At 38.1% G+C, this 14,405-nt stretch overlaps 1 protein-coding gene across 35 annotated transcripts in view; it reads left to right on the top strand.

Moving 5' to 3' along the window:
* The window catches only part of KIAA1217 (KIAA1217 ortholog), a 360,062-nt gene that overhangs the window by 280,621 nt on the left and 65,036 nt on the right, over positions 1 to 14,405 (top strand). For 34 of the 35 annotated variants that reach the window (XR_014953216.1, XM_085573026.1, XM_085573014.1 and 31 more), the window contains 2 exons: positions 870 to 1,068; positions 6,552 to 6,645. Coding sequence is in view for 33 of the 35 variants with exons in the window: in XM_085573026.1 (XP_085429152.1) it covers positions 870 to 1,068; positions 6,552 to 6,645 (293 nt within the window). In the remaining 2 variants the exon portion in view is untranslated. Of the gene's footprint in view, positions 1 to 869; positions 1,069 to 6,551; positions 6,646 to 10,882; positions 12,210 to 14,405 lie in introns of those variants that run through there. The other variant, XM_085573039.1, reaches the window with a different exon arrangement.

Here is a 14,405-nt window from a genome sequence, read left to right as displayed (position 1 = left end):
GGCCAGTGGAGTAAGGGCACCTGCTGGTTGTACAGGAGTCAGCATAGAACTGGCAGGGCCAACACAGGCATAATGAAATAGGTATTTTGTAAACCTTCCCTCAGTCCCTGTTCTATATTATTCATGTTTCTTTCCACTATTGAGTGTATCATGGCCTTCAATTCCCTGAAAATAGCTGTATCAGAAAGGTGTTCTGTCTTGAGGGAATAAGAGTGTCTGTATTTTGCAATTTGGCATTTCAGATTACTTATGTTTCTCCCTGAGCACTAAGCATGATTATTAATGGTGCTGTGAAACTGAAAGTTTCCAAAATTGCTCTTGTTTTTATGTGGGGTACCTCAGTTTTACTCCTGGCAGGAGTTTTCACCTGAGGCTTTATGCTGTATGATGCCAGAAAATTGAATTGTGAATATAAAATTCCTTGAGCAAAAATGAAAATTGTGATTTTATTGGTGTGAGGTTACGTATGAGGAAAGCTGGATGCTATAAAAGGATAAATTTCTTCCTCAGCTACTTTTTTAAAAAGTACCTCGTGATTTACCAACAACTTCCAATACAGAGCAAATTTGGTATGTTTGCGATTTTCCATTAGGATAAAGTAAAATTCTGATTTATCTAACTGAAGTAGAGCAAGAGGCATCTCGGTACTGGGACTAGCACATTCATCAGGGCCAAGCCATATAATTGTTCTATGCTCTATTCAAATAGTCTATTGGAAAGGAGAATGGCATATGTGCTTTATTTTTTAAAGAGTCTGAGTGGGTTTTTCTCTTTTCATTATGGGCTTGTCTGTGTTCTACATAGACTTTGAAACCAGATCATTACTATGCATTTAAGAATATGTAACTTCCTATTACATTTGATTGCAGGTGTATTATATCTTCAGTATGGAGATGAAACAAAGCAGTTGAGGATGCCGAATGAAATCACAAGCACAGACACAATTCGTGCCCTTTTTGTAAGTGCCTTCCCCCAGCAGCTGACAATGAAAATGCTGGAATCGCCCAGCGTTGCCATTTACATCAAGGATGAGAGCAGAAACATATACTATGAACTGTGTGATGTGAGGTAAGACATAGAATTGTAACTACTGCTTTCATGGGCTTGGGAGTTTTTTGTGGTTTTTGTTTTGTTGTGCACTTATGGAATAGAAAGTAATGGGGTTGATAATTATCTGACAGAGAGTGGCCTGACAAATAAAGGCATGTTCAGTGGTATCTCAGTAATCCAGGAGTTCTGGTCTGACAATACCTTTAGCTGTAGGTGCAATATTCATTGCACAAGCCACTGATAAATGGTGTGCCTTGTTGAAATATTTGTATAATATACAAAGGTTCATATATTTAATATGTTTATTGAATTTTAACAGAGACACAATAATTTAAAATACAGAATAAAATTTTATGAAAGAGATGGGTTGTTTCTTTGCTGGGAGTGTAAAGCCTGATCTCATGAGCCTGAAGTAACAAGCATGAATGTCACTGATGTCCTTATGATGGTGCCAGTTGAGCCACCAAAGCTCTGTGGCACTGGGGACCACTGCTGCACCTTCCTGATATATATCAGGATGCAGCAACTAATGCAGTCACTTCAGTAATTCAGAGCTTGGTCAATAAATAGTTCACCTTTCTATCCTTTATTTTGTGGGAGTGCAGCTTCTTAATTAACCAGGTTTCTTCAGCAGAAGTTCCAGGGTCTCAGGGTCCCTAGAAAGTCCCAAATGATGCCTAAATAAAGCTCTCATGTACACCATGTTGCACTTTATAAAAATGGACAGAGAAGCATAAGAAGATAAAGGAGAAAGAAGAAGAACTGTTTGCTCTCTGCTAGTCTGCCACTAATGCAGGAAAATGTTGTGGTGCAAGAGAAGTGTACTGTCCACTGCTGCCTTGTTTCTTCTGGAGATCCTATGGTTAAGGTGTTCCTCCTTATCATGCTGTAGTTAAAAAAGCAAGTTGCAGCTTTTCTAGCCCTTCCCCATCCAATTTCCCCATTCCTTTTTTAAATCTTTGAACAGCCCCATACTCCATTTTCTCACCTCTGTGTTGCTTTCCTCAGGCTGTCTGTCCAGTGTCTTCTCATTAGCTAGTCTCTTGGATTTCAGTTTCTTTTAATCTTATTTGCTTTGCAGAGTGCCACACCCCTGTTTGACCACTGTAATGCCTGTGTGAAGATCCAGCTGATTTTTTCCATCAAATATCATCATCTTTCAACATGAACCCAAGTTTCTTATACATCAAATAGTTTATTCACAAGATCAGATCAACTCATTGAATCATGATAGGGGTTACTACATCTCTGTTGCCAAGTGCATTATTGCCAACCATCATCTAACCCATTGGCTCTTTCTCTCTCCCTTTATCCCTCCATCTTCCCTTAAGTTTCAGACTAACAGTTTATGACTTCATGCCCTTGAGAAAGCAGTTGTTGCTTCTCCTAATGCCACTCCACCTTTTTTTCCCTTGCTCCCATTGCAGGCATCACTCTGCCAGCCTCAGGCCTGGCTTAACCCCAACATCTGCTTCCTCTGTTCCTATGCCTGTATTGTTGAGCATTTCTAGAGGAAATCCCACAACCAGCTGACTTCCTTCATAACAAAAGTCCCTCCTTCAGTTCTGCCAGCCTTCTCACTTAGGAAACCTCAGCAATTCCAGGTTAATGGAGTCTGTAACATGCATTTTCACCACCTTTGAATAACTTCCACAACCATTTCTCCATTTCTGTTCCTGACTCTTCACAACATCTTGTTTCAGTGTCTCCCCTCAGAGAACAGATTAAATGAAGCATCCTTTTTCTCTCCTTTGTTTGTCTTGTCTTCCTTCAATCCTCTGCTTTCTTTACTTTAAACTGAGGGCTTTCAGTCAGGCCTTTAAGCTCTCCATCTCCCTCCAAGGCTGCTTCATGTTCTTCTGTGCCTTGCATTAGGCCATCACACTCCTTACCCTCTTTTCCTTTTCCTTTTTTTTCTTTTTTTCCTTTTTTTTCCTTATTTTCTTTTCTTTTCTTTTCTTTTCTTTTCTTTTCTTTTCTTTTCTTTTCTTTTCTTTTCTTTTCTTTTCTTTTCTTTCCTTTCCTTTCCTTTCCTTTCCTTTCCTTTCCTTTCCTTTCCTTTCCTTTCCTTTCCTTTCCTTTCCTTTCCTTTCCTTTCCTTTCCTTTCCTTTCCTTTCCTTTCCTTTCCTTTCCTTTCCTTTCCTTTCCTTTCCTTTCCTTTCCTTTCCTTTCCTTTCCTTTCCTTTCCTTTCCTTTCCTTTCCTTTCCTTTCCTTTCCTTTCCTTTCCTTTCCTTTCCTTTCCTTTCCTTTCCTTTCCTTTCCTTTCCTTTCCTTTCCTTTCCTTTCCTTTCCTTTCCTTTCCTTTCCTTTCCTTTCCTTTCCTTTCCTTTCCTTTCCTTTCCTTTCCTTTCCTTTCCTTTCCTTTCCTTTCCTTTCCTTTCCTTTCCTTTCCTTTCCTTTCCTTTCCCTTCCCTTCCCTTCCCTTCCCTTCCCTTCCCTTCCCTTCCCTTCCCTTCCCTTCCCTTCCCTTCCCTTCCCTTCCCTTCCCTTCCCTTCCCTTCCCTTCCTTTCCCTTCCCTTCCCTTCCCTTCCCTTCCCTTCCCTTCCCTTCCCTTCCCTTCCCTTCCCTTCCCTTCCCTTCCCTTCCCTTCCCTTCCCTTCCCTTCCCTTCCCTTCCCTTCCCTTCCCTTCCCTTCCCTTCCCTTCCCTTCCCTTCCCTTCCCTTCCCTTCCCTTCCCTTCCCTTCCCTTCCCTTCCCTTCCCTTCCCTTCCCTTCCCTTCCCTTCCCTTCCCTTCCCTTCCTCTTCCCTTCCTCTTCCTTTTTTCCTTTTCCTTTTTCTCCTTTTCCTTTTTTCTTTTCCATTTTTGCTTTCCCATTTTCCTTTTTTCCCTTTTTCTTTTACTTTTTTCCATTTTCCTTTTTTCCATTTTCTTCTTTTTCTTCTTCTCTTTCTTTTCTTCTTTCTCCTCCCTTTTCTTCTCCCTTTTCTTCTCCCTTTTCTTCTCCCTCTTCTCCTCCCTTTTCTCTTTTTCTTTTCCCCTTCCTTTTTATTTTTTTTAATCACTGGAGACAAAGCCCTGTCTTTCTACTTAAGTCCAATCTTTTTCTTAAAGTGGTTCAGGGCTCTTCATCTAGTGTGGACTTCCGATTTTTGCTCCAGAACATCCCTATTTTACAGCCTTTCATTTCCCATCACACAGAGAAAAAACACTCATGTAATTCTTCAACTTTTTAATAACAACTGCTATGATTGGCTTTTCTTGGCAGTTGGAATAGGTAATAGGTAATCTTGCTTGCTCTTACCCATTCAAATGAAGCAACAAAGATCATTCTCCTAGTATGACAAACAGACTTCTGCATGCATTTATTTTTCACTTGTCTTCTGACTGTATATTCTCCATCTCATTAAAGCACTTGTCTTCATTATGAAGGCTCCTCCAAGCCCACTTCAATGCTACTTTTCATTTCTTGTTGAGTACCAAGTGCCATCTGCTTCCACTTGGTGAATAATGCCAGTTTGAAAATTAAAGATGTAGAATTCAAAGTGCCTTCCCTCTCTCTCAGGCAGCCCTCTAACGTGTTTGGAAGGTGTCATCCTCAGACATCTGCAAAACCACTGCGTTGGTCTCCTTCCCACTCTCTCTGTTGCACTGCCTACTCCAAGCATGTCGGTGGTTCCAGGATTTGTTTACTGTTCCTCTGGCTGGAGAGACTATGATCTTCTGAGTTCTTTTTGTTCCCATATCTTCCTGCAGCTATTCTATTGTCTTTTGTGGCTCCTATTCATCTTGTAAGGTGGTGAAAAGTTGTCTTCCTGGGGTGTTTACACAGCACACACAGATCAGTGAGGCCTTTGAACATGCCAAGGGCATCTGGGAGCTACAGTAATGCAAATTATAGTAATAATAAATGTACAGTAGTATATACCTGTTATCAGTAATGTTTATCTTAGAATAGCAACATGAGGTGAAATACATTCATATCAGAGATCAAATGCCTAGTATTTTGGTGCTTTGCCTTGCAGCAGTGTTTTGCTTTAAAGTGTCATGTTTCTACAAGAAATATTTATGGAAAATGCCTTTTAAAAAACTGCAGTTGTTTGAGGTACTATCTCATAGCCATCAGATAGAAAAGACAGCAGATAAAATTTATTTAAATGACTAATATGCCATTTCTTGAACAGAAGATGAGGGAGCTTGCTTTGTATTGAGAAGAACATAGTCCCAAGTCTGAGGCAGACACTGGTAACTGAGCCTCCCAGTGCAGGTCTCAAAGCAAAAGGGTCACATTTGCAAGATGGAAAGCAGTTTATGTTACCGTAAATAATTGAAGAACTTGAACTTGCCGCAAGGTAGCTATTTTCCTATGCAGCCTACAAGTAAACTCATAAATACTAAACATCTCATCAGCCCTCCAGTTGTTAAACACAAGGCACTGATCTGTCTCGCAAGCTGCAGGGCTTCTTTAATAACTGCTTGACATCTACAACAGCAACACAAGTTCTGACTAGCTACCCATTCAAAGTAATCACTGATTGTAATATGACATTGTAAGGAAGAAATTGGACCTGCCCAACAATCCTTCCCTTCATTTTTAAATTATAATCTAAGTGATTAAGATCAGTTCACTAGACTTGTAGCTGCACCTGGAGGAAAGGAATTCAGTCACATGTGTAAGTAAATTCTCTAGAGATCACTACAGGGAAATGAAAGGAATCACAGCTTTGGAAGGATGTAAGTGAGCGTAGATTGGAGGCTTTGCTACTGATTAAATGTGTACCAGAAATCAGCAAAGCTCAGGGCAATTGTCAAAGCCATAAAATATTGGAAGGTAGGTCTTCAAACAAAATAAAAAACTGTCATCTCTTTCCTAAATGTAGTAGTTAAAAAATTAACTAATCAAAGACAAAGTGTTGAGTCCAAATAAAACATAAGTATTCTTGTAAGGCTTTTCATCTGAATTATTTCTGTGTAAGCCTTCATCAAAATTTTTGCTAATTTGTTTTTTCAATACTTTTTCCCATTGAAAACTGTCTTTATTATAGATAAAGTTTAGAGGAAGAATTTATCTACTACTGAATTCTTAGCTTTTGTGGATTTTTTCAGCTTTGTGAACCAGCTGATAATTAAAATTTCCTCATCACAGTTAGAAAGACTGCTTTTCTTTTGATATTCTTGCTTCTTAGAATAGTAAAAATTTATGTGGGCTGGGTGCACAATAAAACATGTAAATATTAACTAAATCCTTTTTGAGTGCTGTGCAAATGTTGAAGTTCTATTGTCTTCAAAGTGTTTTCACTCTATGGCAGGATCTTGAAAGAAACTTAACACTATCTAATTTTTATGGGTGTGGAGTTCTAGTGAAAGAATGATACTTCCCATGGGAAAGAGAATCAAAGTAGGCTTTTGTTTGTTTGTGTGTGTCTTAGTTATGGCATTTACATTTTTCTTATAGATCGACTGCAGACCTACTATGTTTGTCTGTTACCTGAAACTTTCAGGCAACACAGTAAATAAAACTTCTTTCATATGTTGTCATTGCTGATTCTTTAATTCCAGGAATATTCAAGACCGATCTTTCCTTAAAGTTTACAACAAAGACCCTGCACATGCATTTAATCACACTTCCAGAGCTGTAAATGGAGATATAAGGGTAAGTACTAATGATGCATTTCTACTCCTTTTTCCTCCAGCTTTTCTGCTAAATGTTCTAACTCTGAAATGTAGTATGTACATAGCAATTCAGAAAATCTGGGCTATATGTATGGCACATATATAGAAAAGGGAATAAATAATGCTTGTTGTAATGTGTTTTAACTGCTTTTCTTGTTCCAATTATTTGCCATGGGCATTAACTGTTTTTTTGATTTTGTTTAAATGCACTAAAGCATGTGAAGCAAAACATATAATTTAATTATGTATTTTGTGAAAAAGACAGTACTCAGAGTTTTTACATCTTCCTATTCTGTGTTTGCAAACCCTTTACAGTGAAGTATGGTGTTAGTACACTTCAGCAAAGTTTCAGCAGGGATTGGTTTCCAGTCACTGAGCAACTGTACCTCACTTCAAGTCTACTGAAACTCTTTGTAAATGATGGTTTTGGATAGTAAATTCTGATAAATACTCATTGTGGTGTAAATAGTTTTGCCTTTTCTTACATTTTCTACTTGCACTCAAAAAGGATGAGTATATTTGTATTTTCAGGTGAATGTTTTGTATTAGGAAGCTACAGAGAATGCATTTGGAACATTTGATTTCTCTCTCTCACTGTGTTTGCCTTTTGCTGCACTGCTACCTCCCACCTTGGTGCCAAGAGGGCAGGAGATGCAGCTGTGGGACAGCTTCCACCATGTTACCTGCGCTGGTGTTGCAGTAGCAGGGGTGGTGGTGAGATTACACAACCTCATCTCCTCCCCACCCATCCTAGGTCTGTCCACAGGAAACAGTACAACCAAATTAACCCCATGGGGCCAGAAGAGAATGCCACTACTGTCCTACCTGCTTTGTGGCTTTTACATGAGCTCCAAAGCTGATTCAACTGTGCAGAAAATTTCCTGTGATTTCCTTAACTGTGTGTTTGCTACTTGTTTTCATTATCAATTCTGAGCATGTCTCTCTGCTTTATTACTAATCTTTTGTGTAAGTACTTCTTGTGTTTCAACAGTTTAAGGCCACAATATTTTAGAAATATTGAAATAATTTATTTACAGGCACTGTTCTCAACCGCCTCTCATTTATGCACTTCAGTTATAAAATGGTCCTTTGGATAGGTCAGAAATCTTAATTACTTGATTTTTCACACTGCTGCAAACACAACATGAGAAAAGAAATAGCTATGCTTCAAAGGGAAGATGTGATAGTTTTTTGTGCATTTTGTAACATGCTGAAATTCTTCAGTTCTAGTTATATTCCTGTGGCAGTAACTGGATGTATCTGATACATCTCATTCATATTCAAAAGCATGACATACTGTCACTATGCATTATGACATTAATGCTTGTAACTGTGGCTTTATAAAGTTATGTTATACTGCTCTTGTTCCATGTACAGTGGATGCTCAAGGATGCACTGTGGCTTTTATGTGTGTATTCTAGGCCTATTTGAAGGTGCTATTGTAGTTAACACATATTTCAAAGTAAAAATTACTTCTTTGGCTGTCTTCCAGGCATTTGGTGCCCAGCCGAGTTGTTTTGAACACAGGTGCTGCCTCTGTGCAAAAACTGCAATTATTTGAATTGCTTATTTTAAAATCCTATGTTGTACAACAGATATGCACATTCAACATCTCCTGATTATATCTGAGTTAGCACCTTTTGGCCATAACTATAAAACAGTGGTGACACAGTGACAACCTTTGCAGAGGTGATGTTTTCATGGCAGAATATTGTTTTTTACTTTACAGAAATGCAAAGAGGTTGCTGTGAAATTCCGTGCATCCAGCAAGAGCTATTTTCTCATTTGGCTTTTGCTTTGCATTGGCAGATTTCTTGTCTTTCTGGTCTGAGAGGTGAAGTCAGAGCCAGGATGTTCATAGGGCCTTTGTGGAGAAACATGCAAAAAGTCTTCCCTTTGATCTGTGTGAACTTCTGCACTTCAAAGTTATGAGCATGGAAACAAATGATTTCTTCAGCTCAGAAATACTGAAACCTGTTTTTCTAAGGATGTGTGTCTTTTGGTTGGGTTATTTCTTATGCAGCAACATTTAGGTCCTAACTGAGGCTCTTCCCAAAGTCATGACACTCTCCAGTGTTCATCCTCTGGGCTCTAAAAAATTGGAACCCACACTGCAGCCTTTTCTCTGTTTGGCAGAAGTACAGTAGGATCTTCTGTCAGATCACTAATTTGGCAAAATTTATAGGGGCATAGTAGTCTTTCTACTCATTGGTTAAATCTGGTTGAAATTTGCCTGGGGATTCACAGATTGTTAGTTCAGCAGAAAAAAAAAAACAAACCACCAATAGCCATATGGATTATTTATCCCTCTTTCCTTAGCAAACCAGAGTAAAGGAGGGGGAAATGTGAGGGTTCTAAGTGAAAAACATGTACATTTTATGTACTGCTATTGAAGAGTACCCATAAGATTGCAGAAAAACCTTTGCTTCTTAACTCTCCTTTTATGTTTGCATATCTTTGCATCAGGCTAATTGATGGTCATCAATTTCATATGATATATGAATGCTAAATTCACTACAGTGGGAAGGAGGGAGTGTGTGCTTGGCATCATGTTTAACTGTTTCAAAATACCTACAGAAAAGCAGCTGATTGTCAGACCATTGAAAAACAGTATTTAGAATATAATGAATTAGTCATTGTAAGTATATTTTTCCATGGTGATACTCTGAGTCTGGTTGTATCTCCTGTCATCTGTGAGTTAAACCTTTGTTTTTTGATGATGGGGAAAGTTTTGCCTTTACAGATTTTTCTATTGTTTGTCTTCTTGTCCCTTTGGAATGTTTATCCCTGGATTTGATGACATTCAGGCTTCTATTCATGTGTTTTATAATAATTTCCATGTAACTGGCTCAAAATAATCTAAGAAAATATTGTTAGCTGCCAGCTTGAACACCTGTTTTAACTACCAAACAGATGTTAGACCTGTATAAGAATTGGCAGTAACACTTAAAGTATTAAGTATTACCCATATGGACAAGAAGACTGTGGGATCTGTAACTTTCAGATCTTCTATTGAACCATTCGGGTTTTGTGTCCATTAATTCTGATTTTCCTGCTCTTTGTTTCATGCTTTTTTTCTGAGTGGGTTGTGTTTGAGAAAAGGGAATTGACAGAGGGTCCAAGCAGCTCTAAAGGAAAGTTTTTCTTGAAATCCTTCTGAGTGCCTTGCTTGCTTACTGGTCTTGGCCCTTTCCATCTCAAAGAGCATGGTCTGTTTGACAGGTCTGCCATGTTAAATGCTGCTAAGCAAGAAGCAGCCACATAGTGCTGTCTCACTGAATATTTGTGCTTGTGCTCTTCCTTTTTTATTTTTCTTTCCCAAATGTACTCTGATAACCTGCAACAGCTGGGATTTTTTTTTTTTTTTTGAAAAATATATCTTCACATTGCTGCCTTTCATTCATTTATTCTTTCACTTGAGCTGGTATCATTTCCAGCACTTTGTAGCTGTCTGTGCAACAGTACTTTCTTCCGACAAAACACTTCCTTACATCTTAGGAACAAATGTTTAGATGGTCTATTTTCCCCGTCATTGTTCTGAATTCCAGTGTAAATGCATGTACCCAGCCATGCTGCTCTGTGCCCATGGAATGGCCATTTGTGATTTGCATGGGTTGGCAGGGGAAGGGCCCAGGCTGGCACTCACTCAGCCATGGTGCATAAATTGAATGCCAGGAGATGGCTGTATGGAACTGACTGTGGGGTTTGATGTGCTGAGTGAATGGACACAGCTCCTTCCATCCTGGGCTGTTGAGCTGAAGAGATTCCCCCACTTAATGTGCACAGCATATTTTCTGTCCTCATTCTCTACACCCTCCTTTCCTGGAGTGGCTAAAGGCTAAAGAAACTGAAGTTACAATCTCCCCCTCTGTTATAGAAACTAGTCAGTGTTTCTGGTGGCACAGCTGGATACTAATAATGTTGGCTTATGCAGTGGTTTGTTTTGGGCTTCACCTACCAGCCAATTTTGAGAACTGGGAAGGAATTTTACGTCATAAAAACTTGTGGCTATTTTGCTTGGCAGTCTTCTTCTTCCCATCCACCTGCCCTAAAGTCTGTGAGGTACACATTATTTTGAAGTGTCCTAGACCTACCATGGTTTTACTTAATTGTCTGACTCGCATAAGATCTCTGCTGGGTGAGGTCAGAATATCCAAAGAATACTTGTTGTGGCTGTTGTTGTATTGAGGTATGCTTTTGAGATGTTTTGGATTTTTTTTTTTTTTTTTTTTTTTGAGACCGTTTCTCCGAGAAAGAACAATTAGGGCAGGTTGAGTCAGAGCTGGGTTGGGGCAGTGCAGAGTACCTGGAAATTCCACGTTTTGTGGGAGTTAGAGTGGCAAAAAGATGGTAATGTTCCTGACAGCAGTGGGGTGTTTTGGCTGCCACAGTGAGAGGAGTTGAGTTGTATAGGAAAATGAGACAGACATTTGTTAAGTTGTGTAAACTTGTGATAAATAGCTTTTATTATTGAAACTGCACACCTCCAACTTTTCATTTTTCTCCTGAAAGTGATTGGTTAGTAGGCTGCCAATATTTTAGCTCTTTGGAGCTAGATACAATGTGTGAACTTAAAAATACCCTACAAGTACTAGAAACCTTCAAACAACTGCCCAAGAATTTAAGGCTTCCAAGGAGGCTAAAATTCAGTGTTGTTTTGCAGAAAAGATAGAGAAATAATAAAAGCAGAACAAGTCTTCTGTGTTCTTAAGGTACCTGTAAACATACATCCAACATCTTCATTGGATAGCTTCTGATCATAACATCAATAAACATAAAAGTTGCAAATGCTGCCACAGTTATATCTTTACATTGCATACTGCAGCTGAAAAAAAAGAGCTCTTTGCATTACATAGAGGTATTTAGAACAAAAGTATTTATTGGAAAATAATTCAAGCAATAAATTGGGTGTATGCATTTTAGCGCTAGGATGCCTATAGGGCAGTATTTATATAAGTTGCCTTGTGTTTACCTTACTGATCCTATTACTATAAAACTTTGTTTCCTTTTGGGAAAAAAAGGAAAAAAAAAAAAACCAAAATGAAAAGGCAATTGCTAATACCTCTATTATCTGATAGAGACCTTCCAAATGATACAAATCTCATCTCTCCTGCTGTTTTGCTGTCTGCTTTTTCTAATGCTCTTTTTGTCATTGAGAGGTTATGACAACATAAGCCATATTGTATTTATAAACATCACGTGTTTCCTTGATATGACTTGTGGTGTCTGCCAAACAGAACACATGGAAGAAACATTTCTCATTAGCTCAGCATTGGTTTTGGTTATGCTGATTTCCGGGACAGGAAAAATGCCTTCCTTACTCAGATTTTACTTTCATACAGTGGAAAGAAAGCCTCTGAGTGTCCCTGAAATCTCTTGAGCAGAGACGCTGCAGCTTTTTTAGGCCACATACTTTGTCTGACGAAAAGAGAAAAAGCAGTTTATTTTAAAGAGCAGATGTAATGGCACATATTGCTGAAACTAATTCTGAATTAAAATACCTGCCAAAGTCATCTAGAGACAGAACTCACCAAGAGATGTAAGGTAAGGTGATGCTTATAAATAATTAAGGTTATATAATTCCTTTTTTCTTTTTTTATTTTCCAAACTAAAATATATTTCAGCTTAACTGGGAATTTCAGTTAGAACAATGAAAACAGTTTCTTCTTCCTTCAGCTGTGTGAGGAAAATAAATATTTAATTGCTCTTTAAACCACCAACCTCTACTCTTAGATTTTATGTCTGTTTTCAAACTTACATATTGGTCATGAACAGTTATCTTCCTACTTGCTGTTACAAATCTTGCTTACATCTGAACAAAATTTATAAAAGAAGTCTCTGATGTTCTGGATTTTCTTTTTACTGATATGGATTTTAGTACTTTTGCTTTGAGTGGGTTTTCAGTAGTTACCAATTATTTATGCAATTACAGACCTGCAGATACTGAGGAGTACCTGGATCAAATCAGTCTGTGATGAAAGACTGTAATGTACCTGCTCTCTTTCATGTGTCCTTTGATACACAATACCTACTGCTGTGCAATGCCTAAATTAGTGAGAAAAAGGATAGAATTATAAGGAAAAAAATATTATTTTTATTTTAGCTACACATAAAACAATATATTAATCTCAAATGTTTTCTAGCCCAAAACTGTTTTGTTTGAAGATACACATCCTGTGTAACAGTTGGATGAATACTGCACTGTGGCCTTTTTAATATGATGGTTTTATGCTTTAGTGTATTTTATTTATTTCACAAACATTAGGAATTGTATTATATGTATGTATAGGGAGTATATGTGTGCATAAGGAATACAACCTTGTAGATACTATTACTATACCAACATTTTAAAATATACTTTTTTGGGTTTCTTTAATTTTCAAATAATGAGGATGAATTTTAAGTTTATATGAAACTGCCATTGAAAGAACATGTCACATTCTTGATATAAAACTCTTCAAAGAACATGAGTTTGCCACACCCATGCAATGATCACCCAATTAGTCTGAGAGGAGTGTCATATGGTAGATATCACAAACCAGTTACCTGGAAACTTGTAGAGAGTGGAATTTTTATGGGGAGGGTTCTTTATTTCCGACTAATAGGCCTGTATTCAAGCTGATCTGCCTTTGATGTTGAGGTTTGCTGAGAACTTGCCCTGCAGCTGATGAAGTTACCCACAGACAACATATTATCTTTTTTGGGTGAAGGACTTTCCAGCCCTTCATTAAAACTACAAATTTTATCTCTTGTACATCTGAGGTTCTCAGGCAGATTTTGTTGCCTTCAGTGAGAGCTTGCCCTGAAGAAAAACATAAGGATTGGATTTGAATCCATTTTTTATTGTCTTCTAGTTTCTGGTTTTATTCTTACTCCACCTCTTTTTACATAATGTTTCCTTCTGCCAATTCTTTAGAAGTTTTGCTCTTTTTTTTTCCCCCTGCTTTCCTTGCTTTTAGTAGAACAGTTTACACTAATTTGACTGCTTACTTGAAATTCCTAAATACTTGACAGAGTCAGATGTTGCCAGAGCTCCCTAAACACATTGATAGATGATAAAAATGCTCATGGCTGTGACCTCCCTTATGAGGAGGGGAAATCCTTCTTTACCTCCTTTGTAAACCAGGTAGCTTATCTGAATTGCAGGAGTCATGCAAGTCAAAGTCCAGTCAAGTTTTATGACTTCCAGGTAGCTTTCCAAATGAGCTGTTACTTGACCAGGGGTTAAAAATCACTTTTTGAAGGTGGGCATTTTGCTACCACAGTTCCCAGAATCAAAGTGAAGTTAGCAATAATATTTCTTCTTCAAAAAAGCCATTCTTCTTTTCATGCAGGACCTTAGATTTTCCAGTAAGTTTTTCACAAGTCCAGAATGTGTTAGTTCGTGATTGTGTCTCAGATTCTTTGCTTTCCACTGAGTTTTTACTTCAGTATATTATTAGTCATTAGGCTTATGAATACTAAAGAGAATTAATTATGTCCCTATCTTCCTTTTAACAAAGAGGAGTAAACCATTACCTGGTATTTAAGAGAACACAGTTATACATCTGAGGATCTTGATTCTTCTCCATGCTGGATTGTACTTTTTCTAATAAGGGCTCTGGAAAACTAATCACTCTTCTGAAAATATGAGCAGTAAAAATATCTTTCCTTGGATACAGGTTAAGATCTGGGGTTAAAAAAAGCCTCAGCTGGCAAAAGCAAGACAGTTGCAAATATCAGCACGCAGTAGGACTCCAT

This window comes from Lonchura striata, chromosome 2, assembly GCF_050655825.1.
Source record: "Lonchura striata isolate lonStrDom1 chromosome 2, ASM5065582v1, whole genome shotgun sequence".
Lineage (NCBI taxonomy): Eukaryota > Metazoa > Chordata > Aves > Passeriformes > Estrildidae > Lonchura > Lonchura striata.
Note: the sequence above shows the minus strand (reverse complement) of the source record. Positions and strands in the feature narration are given on the sequence as shown.